The sequence below is a fragment of the Penicillium longicatenatum genome (assembly GCF_028827895.1).
Source record: "Penicillium longicatenatum strain IBT 33135 chromosome Unknown contig_4_segment0_segment0, whole genome shotgun sequence".
Taxonomy (NCBI): Eukaryota; Fungi; Ascomycota; class Eurotiomycetes; order Eurotiales; family Aspergillaceae; genus Penicillium; species Penicillium longicatenatum.
The window spans coordinates 32,735-53,678 of record NW_026643122.1 but is presented as its reverse complement, the minus strand read 5'-3'; the positions used below and the strand labels follow the sequence as shown (position 1 = coordinate 53,678).

Genomic DNA, 20,944 nt, shown 5'->3' with positions numbered 1-20,944 from the left:
AAAACCGGTTTTCTTTCCTCTTCCTGTCCGCTTTTTGAGGCGCCACCGAATGGACATTGGACGCACAGTAATCCCCGCGAAATGACAAACGTAGAGTAGAGCTCGGTCGCAACGTGATCGGTCCTCTTGGCGAGTTTTGCCCCGGAATCTTTACACTTCTCCACGACGAAGGGACAAGGCTAAGAAAATGCAATTCGACAAAGGGCTCGAACGGTGCGGCAGTATCCACCTTGCCGGCTGCTTGTGACAGCGATTTGAGGTGGGGGAAATGAAGGGCAAGGAATACCAGTGATCGAATCTGGAACCGGCCAGCTTAAAACTCCCTCCATCCGCCATCCGAGTGATCTCCATCTCCCTTCCGCCAATATCTATATCTTAAATTGGTCGCCCGGATTATAGGTTTATCTTCGCCTCTTCCTTTCACTTTAAGTGTCTTCTTCTGATAGATCGAGCACAGTCGTCGCCGTCTTCACAATGTCAGGAGAGACGAGGGCCACCCCGTAAGTGTTATGGAACTTCTATTGCCTTAACCCCTCCCTTCCGCCACTTTGTCTCTCCTGCCGCTTCACCCCCTTCCCTCCTAGACACATGGTTTTTTGCCCTCATTAGGTGTCCTGTCCTTATTCGGTACTTTGATTGACGTCTTTTCAATATCGCCATCTTACTCCCGAAGTTTCAACTAACTCCTGTGCCGTCTACTAGTCTCCGTTTGGGGTCAATTGCCCCCAACTTTCAAGCGGAAACCACTATAGGCCCCATCGACTTCCACGAGTGGGTGGGCAACGACTGGGTGATCCTCTTCTCCCACCCGGAGGATTACACCCCGATCTGCACAACCGAGCTGGCTGCGCTGGCCAAGCACGAACCCGAGTTCACCAAGCGCCATGTCAAGCTTATTGGACTCTCAGCCAACTCCATCGAGTCACACGATGGCTGGATCAACGACATTACTGAGATCGCGGGATGTCCCTTGAGCTTTCCCGTCATCGGTGATAAGGATCGCCAGATCGCCTTTACCTATGACATGTAAGGCTTCCTTTCTCATTTCCCTTTCGCGCTCCCACCTAGGCATTCCAGGCACTGATCCACACATGTGAACAGGTTGGATTACCAAGATACCACCAATGTGGACGCCAGAGGAATTGCCTACACCATCCGTTCCGTCTTCATCATCGATCCCAATAAGGTCATCCGCCTGATCCAGTCCTATCCCGCCTCCACGGGTCGTAATACGGCCGAAATGCTGCGCGTGATTGACTCTTTACTCGCTACCGACAAATATTGCATCAATACTCCCGTCAACTGGCAGCCCGGTGACAATGTAGTCGTCCCTGTCAGTATTGGAGATGAGGATGCCAAGGCCCGGTTCCCAGATATGCAAGTGGTCAAACCGTACCTGCGGTTCACCCCTTTGGCGAAAGATGATATTCTCCCTCGTTCATAACGTCAATTCAATTTAAGAATAAACAATCTTATGCTTGTTTACCCAGCTGATCGAGAAAAGTTGGTAGAGGGATGTGAGCTTCTACAGGAGTTTTTTTATGCATTTATAATCTCTACGTTTTGAGGACTTCGATCTCGGCAAAGAACTGCGAAATGCGCTAATTTATCTCAGTTTACGCTCCATACTCTGGGCAAGAACCTATTGACGACAATAGTGAATAACGAGCTATGGGAAAGGATAACATTAGAATCGTAAAATAGGCCCTCAGATGGATCGAACCGCTCAACGGGACGCCTCATAGGCCAAGCGCGATATAGATAGTTCCAAGTTGCGCAACTATATTGTACGATTATGGTCTAGGATCTGTTTATGTGGCTCCGAGTTATTTATATAGAAGATCAAATAATGAAATAAGAAATGAGAAGTGAAGCTAGTCCATAATCTTGGAAGCTGCAATGATTACCACTAATTACCTACCCAGCAAGATCTAAAGCACCCAATATCAATTCCAAGGTTCTTGCCATGGCTGAGCCATGCTGACATTTACCCTGGAAATTAAGCAGCCGAGAGAAGCCCCACCTCGTATTATGTAATGCTGAATACGCAAATTTCAGCGAATCAACATTGTTGGAATACAAACGGCTTGCATATGTAGATCGTGGATAACAAGAGACCTGCTTGAATGTTAACGAAAATGGATTGGACTTTGCGGTCTATGATTTGAGCAATGACTTTTTTCTTTCAATCAACGCATTGAATCTTCTAGTAAATCATTCAATCCATTGTAACACATTCGGGGTTAGCATCCGTGACGGGTGGCATACGGCATTACGGCTCGGCAGCCACACTCTCCAGGGGGTGGTTCGACATCTTCTCCTCTCGGAGACTCACCAGCTGACCCGCAAAATGCGGACCTCACAGTGGATAAGAACAGAGCTAATAACAACGGAATACGGATACGTTGTCTTCCGTCACCACCAAGTACCACTTACTTAAAATCCAGACCGCGCCAACGATCCACCCCCTCTTTTCCAACAACCATCAATATTTTAAAATGACAGACCAAATCCTCGTCGGCAAGACATGTCTCGTTACCGGTGGTGCCGGTGGTCTTGGAAAAGCCATTGCCACCAAATATCTCCAAGCTGGCGCCAATATGGTGATTTGCGATGTCAATGAAGAGCGTCTGCAGCAGACTTCGACGGAGCTGTCGCCTATGGGACCTTTCAAGGCCATCAAGACAGATATCACCAGCCAAAGTGAAGTGGAGAGTCTATTTGAGCAGATTGGCAAGATTGATGTTCTTGTTAACTCTACGAACGTGCGAGATGTAACGTGCGTATCAGAATGATATAATTGTGTGGTATGGAGAAGAGAGAGTCTGAGTCTATCTAGAGAGAGAGGATACGGTTGTTGCGGTCACCTGACCTAACATTAACAATGCTGGTATTATGGATAAATTCAATGCCGTTGCAGAGCTTGATCCCGAGCTTTGGGATCGGGTCATTGCTATCAACCTTATTGCTCCATTTTTGTTAAGTAAGCTGGCTCTTCGCAACATGCTGGAGCAAGAGAAGCCCGAGGGTCGAATTATCAATATTGTTTCCGTCGCTGGAAAGGCGGGCGGTGCTGCTGGTATGTTGATTTCTTTCCCTTTTCTTGACTGTGGTGGGACATCTCTAATCAGTATTTTCTTTGTCCTCAGGCGCGGCTTATACTGCCAGCAAGCATGGTCTCGTTAGCCTGACCAAGATACTGCCGCCTTCTATGGCGACAAGGGTATTCGCTGCAATGCTTTGATGATGGGTGGTATGCAGACCAACATTTCTGATGCAATGGCGTCGAGCTTCAATATGGAGGGTATGAAGAGAGCCACTGCCGTTATACAAGCGCTTAAGATTCCTCTTTGCGAGCTGGAGGAAGCTACTGAGTTTTCTTTGCATCTGGCTGGTCGTAAGGGATTCGGCATTGTGAACGGAACTTGTATTGCGGCTGACAACGGCTGGACCGCTATGACTGGTTAATCTCGTTTCGTTTCGTTTCGTTTTTTCCAGGGCTTTCACCATGTGAAGCTATGCACAGGTCCATGTTATAGGCAATTTTAAACTTGTATCTTGCAAATATGAGATTTTTATTTGAACTACATTGTCGAAGACGGATTTGCGGACTTAAGCTCAATGAACGTTCTAAAGGGTTCGCAACAGGCGGCGCTTCTTCCCACTTCTCCATACCCTCGGGAATGTCCACAGTCGCATGCTTGGTCCATACTTGCCGAGGCTCAAAGTTCGATCATTGAGAACATCTTGAACTCTACAACTCATACCATCCTACCAGTAAAAGAAGAGTCTCCCATAGCATCGAGAATTCGTTTTTTGCTATCTCTGCAAAGGACATCAACAGTTGTTTCTGGGTCCTTTAGCAACGTGCAAATTTTATCACAGGAGGAGTCAGGTTCGGAAGCAGATTCAGCCGTTCAAAATGGAGATATGCAAGAGACATGGGCCGCGTTCCATAAGTACGGCGACGGGGATGGGGATATCTATGGGATTGTCTCTACCGTAAGCCGAATCAGTCCTAATGACTTTCTAATATCCCGTCAAGTCTACATATGCGCCTATGCCGCCATTTAACCAATCTGGTTTACGATCACGAGAACAAACGAAATGAGGCGCTCAAGATCGCACTTAGCTTTCTTCCTCTTTTAGTACATTTTTATCGACAATGGGGGACTTATTTAAAACATTGGAGACCATAAAACACTAATGATAGAATATAAAGTTACGTTTTCCTAATTTTAATTACCTAATCTTGCGCCTATATTTTAATTATTAGTAGTTAATATATAATTATAGACTTTTATCTTTTTTTAGTATAAATAGGATAAGGTATCCTATTAATAATATAGAGTATTAGATATATTTCTTTCTAAGATTAGTCTTAATATACTTCTTTAGGGTCTAGGATTCTTTTTCTAATAGTTAGTAGATTAGTATATAGGTTAGTTTCTTACCCTCTATAATCTTAATCTGTCTGAGATTGGCAGGGCAACTGGTTACCAATCTCAGGGAATTAGATCAGATGAACAAGGCAATGTGGTCAAGCTAAGCTAATTCAGGGTCTTCTCAGGAAATTCTCAGGATAGAAAGTGGAGAAGAAATTGGCATGAGATTCAAACTATTCTGCCGAAATACGAGAACTAAATACCTGAGATTTAGAGAAGAAATCAAACAGAACAAACAAATCAAGTAAAATATCACATGATATGACATAAATGAAATAGCGGAGAATTCCGGTAAAAAAGTGCGAACTCAGAGAACACGTAAGGACTCCATTCTCTGACATAATCTTATAGTTATATAGTCTATACTCTAGTAGCTAACTAATAGGTAGTAATATAAATATATCCTAGAACTCCTTATATTCTTTAGGGAGTTCTAATACTCCTTCCTCTATTATATATAGAGCTACTTTATCTATTACAGCGTAACCTCGTTATAGGGCATGATACTAGGATAGGCCGAGACGCTACCTAATCATACCTAATCCACCCCTAAAAAGCACCTATTTAACTAGGCTTTGGCAAATGGCCCCCATTTCAAAATTTCAGGGCCCACCCCACCCCATAAAATCCATGCCCCTATATTGTCACGGTGTGTATGCGTACAACCGTTCTGCCTGAGTTCTGCCTATAGATTAAGGTATATATATGCGAGAGCAGTGTAAAGCTTTGGCTTTACATACTAGTCTTTTGCTGATAGCGCAGCGGTTTAGCTTCTGAATGCTCCCAGAGGTCACGCCGTGACATATATGGGGGCCCAGATGGGGGCCCATAGGCCCATAAGGCCACAATTAATGCCTGATTTGGCCTGATTCTGGCCTGATTTTGGCCTGATTTAGCATAATCTTTGCCAAGCCTTTTTATATTACAATCTGTTCTGGTCTGTATATATATAGCAACCACTTTTCCTCCTATATTCTACTATATATATTGTAATTATGTGTAATATAGCTTAATATAAGCTTATTATACCCTAATACCCTAGTTTATCCTATATTTAGGGTAGCTAGATATGGTATAAAGTAGTAATTTTTAAAGTGGTTGATTTGCTATGCTGATGGGGGAGATATATATATGTAGAACGTGTAGCTTCACTACCTTACTAACCATATATCTAGGTCTTCGCCCTAACCACCCCTTATATATAATTTAAATAAAGAATAAGCTATATTATAAGGTATTAACCTTATATATAAGCTTATAAGCTCTATTTTAACTAGTTTAGGTAAGAGTTCTATAGAAATATAGGTTAGTGTCAGAGAATGGAGTCCTTACGTGTTCTCTGAGTTCGCACTTTTTTACCGGAATTCTCCGCTATTTCGTTTATGTCATATCATGTGATATTTTACTTGATTTGTTTGTTCTGTTTGATTTCTACTCTAAATCTCAGGTATTTAGTTCTCGTATTTCGGCAGAATAGTTTAAATCTCATGCCAATTTCTTCTCCATTTTCTATCCTGAGAATTTCCTGAGAAGACCCTGAATTAGCTCAGCTTGACCACATTGCCTTGTTCATCTGATCTAATTCCCTGAGATTGGTAACCAGTTGCCCTGCCAATCTCAGACAGTTATGAGCCCGGTGTGCCCTCTCTAAGCACAACAATATCCTCATATTTTGACGCTATTCGTGTCGTTTTTTCCTGAGATTGGTAACCAATTACCCTACCAACCTCAGATAGACACGATTTAGGTCGTTTTGACCACACGTAGCTGTACGTGTGGGTTATTCAGAGATAGTCTCTAGTCTAGAGATATCTCATATTCTATTCTGTTGAGCCTACTAGTTAGCTAGAGCCTCATAGAATTACCTCTGAATTGTGATATTTTCACATTTCACCATTTTTGACGCAATTCTAAGTCAGAATTTGTGTTCTCTGTCCACACGTGTCACGTGTGTGTTACCTACACGTATCTATACGTGTTTATGTGTTTGTTGTTTGTTATTTGTTGTTTATATTATACAAACACATAAATTGTGTGTTTGTTGTTTATGTTTGTTATTTATGGGTGAAAATTCTGCAAGTTTGCTGGAAAATTCCGGCAATATCCTGCTATATATACCCCATTTTCGTGTGGAGAATTCTTCCTTCTTCATATATTTTTTTTCTATTCCATATTCCGTGGAGAATTCAACGTTGAATTCTAATATCCCACCTGGTGGAGCTCGGGTGGAGCTCGGACTGATCTTGTGGGCCTACCCCACAATATTGTCTATCATATTCTTCTACCTTATCTCCATATTCGCCAAAATTGAGCTCGTCAAGCTCAGAATTCGACAATTTGCATATCCTCGAACGTTCCAGAACGTCCAGAATCCTCAGAATCCTCCATACGAATCTCTAAGTCCCCAAGAATCACGTCCTATCTTTCAAGCCTCACTTATCTCTCATATATCTCTCACTTTGACCTCATTTTGACCTTACTTCCACCATATCTACATCCACAGATATGATCCTAACGGGTCCTACCACCTAGTAACTCTAGTATACCTAAATTAAGTGTCTCGCTAAGCAGCAAACTATATGGGATTATATCAATCTAGAACAGAATGCACCTCAAGCAACGTTACCTAGGGTACCAGATATCACGGATATCAACGTGGACGATGCATTATATAATAGATAAGTCAAACGTCGTCTAGAGGTTAAAGACGTGTTAGAGAGAATTCGAAAAGTGGAAATTGCCCTATAATCTACGATCAATAGGTTGATAAAGGAGTTTTTAATTAATAAAATAACTAGATTTAAGATGCTACGAGCATTATATCTCCTATATAATCAGCGAGACGTCTTACACTAGAGAATAGTCGAAAAACGGTGGAGGAAGATAATCTAGGGCCCATCTTAGGGTCAGAAAATTAAGGATTAGGTCATCTAGGTGTAGATAATATATCATAAAGGTATTATAGAGGGAATTACTATTATATAGACGATGGATTATGCACCTCTAGACTTCATGGACGCCGTGCATAATATTACCCCATTATGGCATAACTAAACCTATAACGAGGTTATATCAAAGATCAAGAAAAATATTCAAGTGGATTTTAACGAACTTTATCTAAGTTTCAGCTAGAATCTTGATATTAAAAAACCCAAGACGACCTCATTCCGCCAGTTATATGCCACGTTCCAGGATATTCTAGACCAGGCAGAATAGTCTAAACCAGGCAAATCGACTAAACGGACACCTCGCTATCCCTATTAGAATATGCTAAATGACGGAAATCACCGATTCTAGGACTACGCCTACCTTAATCCATTAAAGAGACCAGCGAATTAAACATAGGATAAAGACGTGGATTCACGCTTTAAGAGAGTAGCTAGTAAGAGCTTACCATTTAAGATAGCCTTAGATAAATTCAAAAAGGATAATATAGGTACTAACGCGGTTAGCATACTAACTATATTTAACTAGATTAGGTTAAATCAACCGTAAAAGACCCCAATTTGGACGTCATACCACATTTTAGCACCACAGAATTATCTAGATTAGGCCTTTGATATAGGGTTAAACACATATATATATAACGATAGATCGCTATTCTCTAATTTCGTGGAATAGAGCACATACGTCAAAGTCGGAGATACTAGAACGCCGGTTCTAGGTGTTAGATTAGTCTCGTTCCAGCTAACTAAGGGAAATAGCCGCTTTGACCTCTATAACGTCGCATATTCCCCATCATTCCACGTCAACCTCATTTCCGCCTCGCGTACACATGTAGCAGGTATGTATCTCAACGACTAGACTAGCTACCTTAAAGGTAAAGCTAGTAACTAGTTATATAAGGTGGATTATCAAACTGGCATATTACTAGTCAAATGGGATAAAGAGAACGTGTTTCAGAACGCATTTCTTACATCAAACTGCTATATTAATAGCCTCCATAAGCCTAATATAACTACCATATATGCATAATCAAACGTCTTACTAATTCAACTAGTTACCTATGGGACGTCGTCTAGTCCCTATATAACTAAGGTAACCATAGAGCTCGTCCATAAGCGTCTAGGTCATATAAGTAAGGAAGTAGTGCAGCACGTCCAGGATTCGATAACTAGCATCGAGATCGATAAGACATCGATATTTCCACATATTTACAAGACATATCAGCTTAGCAAGGCAAAACGTCAGATATCAAGGCGTCCCATGACGACCAGAACGTCCCCATTTAAGGCTATCCACTAGGATCTCACCCATATACAGCGCACTTATAATTAGGTGTAATATATTAGTCACGCATATTATCCCGTGACTAGTTATCATATTTCGACAAATTTATTAAGCAAAATGGATATTACAGACGACTTAAGAGCCAAGATTGCCTTTCTAAAGCGTCAATTTAGAATTCAGGTCAAGGTGCTCCATATAGATGGTGACACGAATTTATCACAATTTACCTAAATTAACTATATACGACTCGGAATTCAACACCATTATACGCCACCTAGTCAGCCGGAGCAGAATGGATATTCTAAGCGTGCTGGAGCATGAATTGCTGAATTATGCCGCTCCATATTAATTAAAGTAGGTCTACTAAGCTCGCTATAGCCTGAAGCGGCGAATTCTGCGGTCTATTTACTGAATCGGACCCCTATAAGACGACTGAATTAGGCAACGCCCCACTAAGCTCTATATAACGCGCTTATAGAGACTAGGATTAATCCACCTAGATATATGGACCCAAAACCGTCTCTTTCTAATCTCCGAGTCTATAGGTATAAGGCATATATGCGTATTCCATTAACTATACGATCACAGAAAGTTAGTCCAAGAGCCTAAATTAGCTATCTAGTTAGATATATGGCTTTAAATATCTAGAGAATTTAGATCCCATCCCGCAATAAGGTTATTCGTATAAGAGACTATATTTTCGACGAGACCAGTTTTTTCAAGCCAACTAACCAGATTAAGCGCCAGAAACATAAGGTTTTTAACGATTTAGGGTCTATTATCAACTACCTTAATAAGGCAGAATTTAACTCTCTAATCACAGACCTCGATATACTAGATGACGAGTAGAGAGTGGAAAGTATAGAAAATGTGACGTCAGAACGAGTAGAAACGCAGGATATGCGTTCTAAGGGGGATAAGGAGGATAAGGTCTTAGGCGATATTCCATATACACCAGAGACCATAAAGGGATCACCTAACCAGTCCCTAGAGCCGTCTTCTTCGGCCGAAATTAACCAGCTCCTAGAACCGTCTTTTTCGGCTAAAATAAACCAGGTGGATAGACCCGCTATATTAGCAATGAGACCTATGATCCTGGTTAATAATTCACGATTTAACGTGTTAGAATATCTAATATTTAACGATAATCCTACCTATAATTTAGATAACTTAGAGTCCATAGAAGACGTGGTGAATAACCGCCTGAAACGTGCCTCTAATAGCATATATAACGTGGATTTTAAGGATTATGACGCTAAACGTTTTAAGTCAAATCTTGCCCTATTTCCATTTATCCAGGCGTTCTCTGCCGCGCTGATAAGCTAGCTAAAGAAGGCTTATATTAAGGATATTCCACTACCTCTAGAAGGTTATCATAACCTTAAAACACACGAATTTCGAGTCCAATTCAGAGAAGTAATAGAGGTAGAATTTAGGAAGCTGGAATAAATGAAAGCATAGATTCTAGTTAAGAAAGACCTTATTTCTTAGGCTTATATCAAGTGTGGACCCATTCTATAGAAATCGTGTCTAACACACCAAATCCTACCTATTAGGTAGGTATTCGCCTATAAAATAGACCTAAATAGGTACGTTATAAGGCATAAAGCGCGCTTATGTATATATGGAGACTAGTAGATCATAGAGGATTATAATACACACGCTACCACGCTCGCCGCCACTATATTACGTATTCTATTAGCTATTATAGCCATATTTAACCTTAAAACTATATAATTAGACGCTATTAACGCGTTCTTAAATAGTTAGCTAATAGACGACGTTTTCTATCATTATCCACTAGGATTTAGATAGAAAGGACTAGACCTGGACAAAACCCGCGGGATTCCCACCATGGGATAGACCGTGGCACGGGTAATTTCATAAAAACTAGTCCCACGGGAGTGGGGCGCGGTGGTCAAAAATGGTTTGTCCCGTCCCATGGGCGGGACTAGGGGGGTATGTCCCGCCCGCGATGGGATATGGGTATTCCCACGGGTATTATAAACAGTGCAAACTTACCCTTTTTAGACATGCATTAATTATCCAATTTTTTCTGTATTTTTAGTAGTAATCTATATACGCACGTGACTATATAACTCCACCAGAACTACTAAATTCCACTAGAACTACCCTTTTTTAAGGTTTTAAGTTCGATTCTAGCTCTATATTACATACCAAAACAGCTTAAATTACCAATCTTTCAGTATTCTTAGTCAGAAGATTATACAGGGACTTTATGTAGATATGGGTAATTTTACGACTCCCATGGGAAACCCGTAGGTATACCCAGGACGGGAAATCGGTCAAAAAAAATCCCATGGGAGTGGGGCGTGGTGGTCAAAACCATATTATCCCGGCCCGTATGACTAAGGACCCGCGGGCACGGGACAAGAATTTAGGACCTCCCGCGGGTTTTGTCCAGGTCTAGAAAGGACACGTTTTAAAGCTTCTTTAAGCCCTATATAGTCTCCAAATTACCCCATTTCTATAGTAACAAGAACTCTATAAAGCATTAAGAGCATATAGTCTTAACCCAATTTCGGAAGACCTATGTCTATATATAGGATAGAACATGATCATTATAGTCTTTATGGATAATATACTAATAATATATCATTAGAAACACACTAAATCAGCGTAGAAAATCAGGTCATTCCTTTATAACCGCTTTAAGATAAAAGATTATAGAGAATTATCTTATTTTATCGGGATGCGAATTATCTAAGAACGTGTAACTCGTCAATTATAGATCTTATAGGACGCATATATTAATAAAATTACTCACCATTTTAACCTTACTAGATATACCGCATCTAAGACCCTATTACTATCTAAAAGACTAACGGAATTTAAGACTAAACCACCTCTATTATATACCGCTCTAAATAGATATTAATAGCGTGTTAGAAGCCTTCTTTTTAACGTTATATCCATATAACCAGACGCATACTTCTTATTATAAGCTCTATCCACGTTCTTAACTAAGGCACATGCGTTATATATTACTATAGTAGATCACGTCATTAAATATCTATATAGGACGAAATACCTTACCATTAAATTTAATAGGCGTAAGCTAGCTACTTAGCTATTCTAGGCTACCTTAGACGCCAGCTTTATAGATAATCCTGATTAAAAGAGCTTAGAAGGGTATATATTCTCGTTATATAGTGGAGCTATTAACTAGAAATCGCGTAAGCAGCGCACTATTACCACGTTAATAACTAAAGCTAAGCTTCTATCTATAATAGCAGCCGCTAAATAGTTATATTAGATTAAATGGTTATTTCGATTAATTAAGTTCGATCTTAAAGAGCCCTTTATCCTATAATATGATAACTAGTAAACGGTCGATCTCCTTATTAAGTAGGACTCGATATTTAAGACTAAGCTAAAATATATAGATATTTAATAGAACTAGCTATATTAAGAAGTCTAGAATAGAAACTTACTAATTAAGTAGGTTCTAACCTTAGAGATGCCTACTAATAGACTAACTAAGTATCTTTTATCCTAATAACAACAACGCTTCGTAGAATAGCTTAGTATAGTTAACGTATAGTACCTTATATCTAACTAGTCTAGTTAATTTTAACAGTTTAACCCGTTATATTTCCTTAGTTATATTCTAGAATTTAATAAATTTTATGGGATTTACTTACTAAATATACAGATTTAATATGCTATTAAATCTAGGGGGGTATATCAGAGAATAGAGTCCTTATATATTCTCTAAGTTCGCACTTTTTTACTAGAATTCTCCACTATTTCATTTATGTTATATCATATGATATTTTACTTAATTTATTTGTTCTATTTGATTTCTTCTCTAAATCTCAGGTATTTAGTTCTTATATTTCGGTAGAATAGTTTAAATCTCATACCAATTTCTTCTCTACTTTCTATCCTAAGAGTTTCCTAAGAAGACCCTAAATTAGCTTAGCTTGACTATATTGCCTTGTTTATCTGATCTAATTCCCTAAGATTAGTAACCAGTTACCCTACCAATCTTAGACACATCCTTATCTAGGGGGTCACTATATATAGCTAGGTTTTTAAAATATAGGGTACGTTCTATTAGTATATAAGATAAGAGTATTTAGGCATAATATTTATACCTAATAAGAAGCTAAGGTACCTAGAAGAGATAAAAGCTAGATATAATACTATTATATATTAGGTACTTATAAGTAGCTAGCGAGATATAGTATATTAATTTAAGCCTAGTTAAGGGGCTAATACTAGTTTTATTAGGCATTAGTATAATAGACTTAAGTAGATTATATATATTCTTTTTATATTCTACTAATTCCTTTTATATAGTACTAATAAGTTATAACTAACTTAGGAGAGAGAACTCTACCTTCTATATAATATAGGGAAGCTACTTCTACTAATTTCTCGCCCCTCTAAATAACCATATACTATATACGTCCTATTAGTCTAGCCCCTAACTATCTATATAAGTAATTCCCTTTAGCCTATCCCTATAGGGTCTAGGATAAGATACCTAAGATACTTAGGCTTAGGTTACTTAGGCTTAAATTACTTAGGTTTAGGCTACTTAGCGTCTAGCTACTAATAACTAGGCCCTTTAGGACTAGGCTATTAGGGACTAGGCTACCTAGAATTAGGCTACTTAGGATACCTATACTACTAAGGACTAGGCCACTTAAGAGGCCTAGCTTACTTAGGACTAGGCTAATATAATTATCAAGACTAATTAGGTTACTAAGGCCCTTTAGGTTACTTAAGAATAGTATAATTAAGAGAGTCAAGGACTAGCTTAGTTTTAGAATTTTAGGGCTATACTTACTACTATAGCTACTAGGGCTCTTAGACAAGCTAGTTAAAGGGCTAAGGCTACTTAGGCCTAGGGATAAGCTAGTTAGGATACTAAGGCTACTTAGGCTTAGATATAAACTAGTCTAGATACTAAGGCTACTTAGGCTTAGAAATAAGCTAGTGTCAGAGAATGGAGTCCTTACGTGTTCTCTGAGTTCGCACTTTTTTACCGGAATTCTCCGCTATTTCATTTATGTCATATCATGTGATATTTTACTTGATTTGTTTGTTCTGTTTGATTTCTTCTCTAAATCTCAGGTATTTAGTTCTCGTATTTTGGCAGAATAGTTTGAATCTAATGCCAATTTCTTCTCCACTTTCTATCCTGAGAATTTCCTAAGAAGACCCTAAATTAGCTCAGCTTGACCACATTGCCTTGTTCATCTGATCTAATTCCCTGAGATTGGTAACCAGTTGCCCTGCCAATCTCAGACAGCTAGTTAGGATACTAAGGCTACTTAGGCTCAGGAATAAGCTAGTTAGGATACTAAGGCTATTTAGGCTTAGATATAAGCTAGTTAGGATACTAAGGCTCTTTAGGCTTAGATTTAAGCTAGTCTAGATACTAAGGCTACTTAAGCTTAGAAACTAGCTAATATAATAGCTTATGGTACTTAGACCTAGGAACTAATTAATAAATAGGCTTAGGTTTTAGTAGCTAAGTCTTAGGCGAACATAAAGAGATCACTATATATACCTAGAGATAGACCTGGACAAAACCCGCGGGATTCCCACCATGGGATAGACCGTGGCACGGGTAATTTCATAAAAACTAGTCCCACGGGAGTGGGGCGCGGTGGTCAAAAATGGTTTGTCCCGTCCCATGGGCGGGACTAGGGGGGTATGTCCCGCCCGCGATGGGATATGGGTATTCCCACGGGTATTATAAACAGTGCAAACTTACCCTTTTTAGACATGCATTAATTATCCAATTTTTTCTGTATTTTTAGTAGTAATCTATATACGCACGTGACTATATAACTCCACCAGAACTACTAAATTCCACTAGAACTACCCTTTTTTTAAGGTTTTAAGTTCGATTCTAGCTCTATATTACATACCAAAACAGCTTAAATTACCAATCTTTCAGTATTCTTAGTCAGAAGATTATACAGGGACTTTATGTAGATATGGGTAATTTTACGACTCCCATGGGAAACCCGTAGGTATACCCAGGACGGGAAATCGGTCAAAAAAAATCCCATGGGAGTGGGGCGTGGTGGTCAAAACCATATTATCCCGGCCCGTATGACTAAGGACCCGCGGGCACGGGACAAGAATTTAGGACCTCCCGCGGGTTTTGTCCAGGTCTACCTAGAGATAGAGGAGGGGACCTAATAATAGGACTACCTATACCCTTATCAATAATAGCTAGATAATATCATCCTTATAATATACTAAGATAAATAACACCATCAAGGATTCCTAGTCCTACTTAGTATAGAAGGGGTAATTAGGGTTTAAGAAGGATAGATCCTAAATCTCTACCTCCACCTTATTCTAAGTTACTATATATACTATATAATCTTTAATCTTTAGATCCTACTTAGGATCTAAGAACTCCTTAAGTTCTAAGAACTCCTTAAGATCTAGGATCTATTTAATATCTAAGGCTATCTTAGGATCTAAGACCTTCTCTAGATCTAATACCTTTTCTACTACTAAGACCTCGCCAGGACCTAAGTACTTAAGATCTAAGTGCTTAAGATCCAAGTACTTAGGATCCAAGACCTCACCAGGATCCAAGTACTTAAGATCTAAGTACTTAAGATCTAAGTACTTAAGATCTAAGTGCTTAAGATCTATACTTAAGATCTAAGTACTTAAGATCTAAGTGCTTAAGATCTAAGTACTTAAGATCTAAGTACTTAAGATCCAAGTACTCAAGATCTAAGTACTCAAGATCCAAGACCTCGTCAGGATCCAAGTACTCAGGATCCAAGACCTCGCCAGGACCTAAGTGCTCAGGACCCAAGTACTCAAGATCCAAGTACTTAGGATCTAAGTCCTTTAGATTATTAGATTAACTAAGAGAAAGAATCATATAATTTTTCATTTAATAAAAAAGCATTTAGGAATAATATACTGTCAGAGAATGGAGTCCTTACGTGTTCTCTGAGTTCGCACTTTTTTACCGGAATTCTCCGTTATTTCGTTTATGTCATATCATGTGATATTTTACTTGATTTATTTGTTCTATTTGATTTCTACTCTAAATCTCAGGTATTTAGTTCTTGTATTTCGGCAGAATAGTTTGAATCTAATGCCAATTTCTTCTCCACTTTCTATCCTGAGAATTTCCTGAGAAGACCCTGAATTAGCTTAGCTTAACCACATTGCCTTGTTCATCTGATCTAATTCCCTAAGATTGGTAACTAGTTACCCTGCTAATCTCAGATAGTTATGAGCCTGGTGTGCCCTCTCTAAACATAACAATATCCTCATATTTTAACGCTATTCGTGTCATTTTTTCCTGAGATTGGTAACCAATTACCCTGCCAACCTTAGATAGACACGATTTAGGTCGTTTTAACCATACGTAGCTATACGTGTGGGTTATTCTGAGATAGTCTCTAGTCTAGAGATATCTCATATTCTATTCTGTTGAGCCTGCTAGTTAGCTAGAGCCTGATAGAATTACCTCTAAATTATGATATTTTCACATTTCACCATTTTTGACGCAATTCTAAGTCAGAATTTGTGTTCTCTGTCCACACGTGTCACGTGTGTGTTACCTACACGTATCTATACGTGTTTGTGTGTTTGTTATTTGTTGTTTATGTGTTTGTGTGTTTGTGTTATACAAACACATAAATTATGTGTTTGTTATTTATGTTTATTATTTGTAGGTGAAAATTCTGCAAGTTTGCTGGAAAATTCCGGCAATATCCTGCTATATATACCCCATTTTCGTGTGGAGAATTCTTCCTTCTTCATATATATTTTCTATTCCATATTCTGTGGAGAATTCAACGTTGAATTCTGATATCCCACCTGGTGGAGCTTAGGTGGAGCTTAGACTGATCTTGTGGGCCTACCCCATAATATTGTCTATCATATTCTTCTACCTTATCTCCATATTCGCCAAAATTGAGCTCGTCAAGCTCAGAATTCGACAATTTGCATATCCTCAAACGTTCCAGAACGTCCAGAATCCTCAGAATCCTCCATACGAATCTCTAAGTCCCCAAGAATCACGTCCTATCCTTCAAGCCTCACTTATCTCTCACATATCTCTCATTTTGACCTTACTTCCACCATGTCTACATCCACAGATGTGATCCTGACGGGTCCTACCACCTAGTAGCTCTAGTATACCTAAATTAAGCGCCTCGTAAAGCAGTAGACTGTATGGGATTATATTAATCCAGAATAGAATACACCTTAAGTAGCTTTACCTAGGGTACTAGATATCATAGATATCAACGTGGACGATGCATTATATAATAGATAAGTTAAACGTCGCCTAGAGGTTAAAGACGTGTTAGAGAGAATTCGTAAAGTGGAAATTACCCTATAATCTACAATCAATAAGTTAATGAAGGAGTTTTTGATTAATAAAATAACTAGATTTGAGATGCTGCGAGTATTATATCTCCTATATAATCAGCAAGACGTCTTATACTAGAGAATAGTCGAAAAACGGTGGAGGAAGACGATCTAGGGCCTATCTTAGGGTTAGAAAATTAAGGATTGGGTTATCTAGGTGTAGATAATATATTATGAAGGTGTTATAGAGGGAATTGCCATTGTATAGACAATGGATTATGTACCTCTAGACTTTATGGACGCCGTGTATAATATTACCCTATTATGGCATAACCGAACCTATAACGAGGTCATATCAAAGATCAAGAAAAATATTTAAGTGGATTTTGACGAACTTTATCTAAGTTTCAGCTAGAATCTCGATATTAAAAAACCCAAGACGACCTTATTCCGCTAGTTATATACCACGTTCTAGGATATTCTAGACTAGGCAGAATAGTCTAAATTAGGTAAATCAACTAAACGGACACCTCACTATCCCTATTAGAATATGCTAAATGATGGAAATCACTGATTCTAGGACTACGCCTACCTTAATCTATTAAAGAGACTAGTAAATTATATATGGGATGAAGACGTGGATTCACACTTTAAGAGAGTAGCTAGTAAGAGCTTACCATTCAAGATAGCCTTAGATAAATTCAAAAAGGATAATATGGGTACTAACGCGGTTAGCATACTAACTATATTTAACCAGATTGGGTTGAATCAACCATAAGAGACCCCAATTTAGACGTTATACCACGTTTCAGCACCATAGAATTATCTAGATTGGGCCTTTGATATAGTATCAAACATATATATATATAACGATAGATCGCTATTCTCTAATTTCGTAGAACGGAGTATATATATTAAAGTTAGAGATACTAGAACGCCGGTTCTAGGTGTTAGATTAGTCTTATTCTAGCTAACTAAGGGAAATAGCCGCTTTAACCTCTATGACGTTATATATTCCTCATTATTCTACGTCAACCTTATTTCCGCCTCGCGTGCACGTGTAGTAGGTATATATCTTAACGACCGGACTAGCTACCTTAAAGGCAAAACTGGTAACTAGTTATATAAGGTGGATTATTAAACTGGTATATTGCTGGTTAAATGGGATAAAAAGAACGTGTTTTAGAACGTATTTCTCACATCAAACTGCCATATTGACAGCCTCTATAAGCCTGATATAACTACTATATATACATAATTAAACGTCTTGCTAATTTAACCAGTTACCTATGGGACGTCGTCTAGTCCCTATATAACTAAGGTAACTATGGAGCTCGTCCATAAGCGTCTAGGTTATATGAGCAAGGAAGTGGTGTAGCATATCTAGGATTCGATAACTGGCATCGAGATCGATAAGACGTTGATATTTCCATATATTTGCGAGACGTGTTAGCTTAGTAAGGCAAAACGTTAGATATCAAGGCGTCCCATAACGACTAGAACGTCCTTATTTAAGGCTATCCACTAGGATCTCACCTATATATAGCGCACTCATAATCAGGTGCAATATATTAGTCACGTATATTGTCCCGTGACTAGTTATCATATTTTGATAAATTTATTAAGCAAAATGGATATTATAGACGACTTAAGAGCCAAGATTACCTTTCTAAAGCGTCAATTTAGAATTCAGGTCAAGGTGCTCCATATAGATGGTAACATGAATTTATCATAATTTACCTAAATTAACTATATACGACTCAGAATTCAACACCATTATACGCCACCTGGTCAGCCGGAGTAGAATGGATATTCTGAGCGTGCTAGAGCACGAATTGCTAAATTATGCTGCTCCATGTTGATTAAAGCAGGTCTTCTAAGCTCGCTATGGCCTAAAGTAGTGAATTCTGCGGTCTATTTACTAAATTAGACCCCTATGAGACGACTAAATTAGGCAACGCCCCACTAAGCTCTATATGACGCGCTTATGGAGACTGGGATTAATCCACCTAGATATATGGACCTAAAGCCGTCTCTTTCTAATCTCTGAGTCTATGGGTATAAGGCATATATGCGCATTCTATCGACTATATAATCATAGAAAGTTGGTCCAAGAGCCTAAATTGGCTATCTAGTTAGATATATGGCTTTAAATATCTAGAGAATTTAGATCCCATCCCGTAACAAGGTTATTCGTGTAAGAGACTATATTTTCGACGAGACCAGTTTTTTTAAGCTAACTAACTAGATTGAGCGCCAGAAATATGAGGTTTTTGACGATTTAGGGTCTATTATTAACTACCTTAATAAGGTAGAATTTGACTCTCTAATTATAGATCTCGATATGCTAGATAACGAGTAGAGAGTAGAAAGTATGGAAAATATGACGTTAGAACGAGTAGAAACTTAGGATATGCGTTCTGAGGGGGATGAGGAGGATGAGGTCTTGGGCGATATTCTATATACACTAGAGACCATGAAGGGATCACCTGACCAGTCCCCAGAGCCGTCTTCTTCAGCCGAAATCAACCAGCTCCTAGAACCGTCTTTTTCGGCCGAAACAAACTAGGTGGATAGACCCGCTATATCGGTAATGAGACCCATGATCCTGGTTAATAATTCACGATTTGACGTGTTAGAATATCTAATATTTAACGATAATCCTACCCATGATTTAGACGACTCAGAGTCTATAGAAGACATGGTGAATAACCGCCTAAAATGTGCCTTTGATAGCATATATAATGTGGATTTTGAGGATTATAACACTAAACGTTTCAAGTCGAATCTTACCCTATTTCCATTTATCTAGGCGTTCTCTGCCGCGCTAATGAGCTAGCCAAAGAAGGCTTATATTAAGGATATTCCACTACCTCTAGAAGGTTATTATAACCTTGAAACACACGAATTTCGAGTCTAATTTAGAGAAGTAATAGAGGTAGAATTTAGGAAGCTAGAATAAATGAAAGCATAGATTCTAGTCAAGAAAGACCTTATTTCTTAGGCTTATATTAAGTGTGGACCTATTCTATAGAAATCGTGTCTAATATACCAAATCCTACCTGTTAGGTAGGTATTCGCCTATAAAACGGACCTAAATAGGTACGTTATAAGGCATAAAGCGCGCTTATATATATATAGAGACTAGTAGATTATGGAGGATCGTGATACGCGCGCTACTACGCTCGCCGCCACCACATTGTGTATTCTATTAGCTATCATAGCCATATTCAACCTTAAAACCATATAATTAGACGCTATTAACGCGTTCTTAAATAGTTAGCTAATAGACAATGTTTTCTATTATTATCCACTAGGATTTAGACGGAAAGGACACGTTTTAAAGCTTCTTCAAGCCCTATATAGTCTCTAAATTACCCCATTTCTATGGCAATAAGAACTCCACGAAGCATTAAGAGCATATAGTCTTAACCTAATTTCTAAAGACCTATGTCTATATATAGGATAGAACGTGATTATTATGGTCTTTATAGATAATATACTAATAATATATTATTAGAAATACGCTAAATCAGCGTAGAAAATCAGGTCATTCCTTTATAACTACTTTAAGATGAAAGATTATGGAGAATTGTCTTATTTTATCGGGATATGAATTATCTAAGAACGTGTAACTCGTCGATTATAGATCTTATAGGACGTATATATTAATAAAATTACTTACTATTTTAACCTCACTAGATATACCGTACCTAAGACCCTATTACCGTCTAAAAGACTAATGGAATTTAAGACTAAACCACCTCTATTATATACCGCTCTAAATAGATATTAATAGCGTATTAGAAGCCTTCTTTTTAATATTATATCTATACGACTAGATATATACTTCTTATTATAAGCTCTATCCACGTTCTTAACTAAGGCATATATATTATATATTGCTATAGTAGATCACGTCATTAAATATC

The 20,944-nt window shown here is 38.5% G+C and overlaps 2 protein-coding genes across 2 annotated transcripts; both read left to right on the top strand.

Moving 5' to 3' along the window:
- Positions 1–474: 474 nt before the first annotated feature.
- N7484_006812 (peroxiredoxin) lies at positions 475–1,444 on the top strand (the record flags this gene model as incomplete). The annotated part of the gene is made up of 3 exons (XM_057117199.1): positions 475–500; positions 703–1,026; positions 1,102–1,444. The coding sequence occupies 3 exons, from the start codon at positions 475–477 to the stop codon at positions 1,442–1,444; spliced, it is 693 nt and encodes a 230-aa protein (XP_056970234.1).
- A 1,054-nt stretch (positions 1,445–2,498) lies between these two features.
- Positions 2,499–3,468, top strand: N7484_006811 (SDR family NAD(P)-dependent oxidoreductase; the record flags this gene model as incomplete). Its single annotated transcript, XM_057117198.1, has 3 exons — positions 2,499–2,779; positions 2,985–3,079; positions 3,197–3,468. 3 exons carry the CDS (start codon positions 2,499–2,501, stop codon positions 3,466–3,468), a joined length of 648 nt encoding a protein of 215 aa, XP_056970233.1.
- Between the last annotated feature and the right edge of the window lie 17,476 nt (positions 3,469–20,944).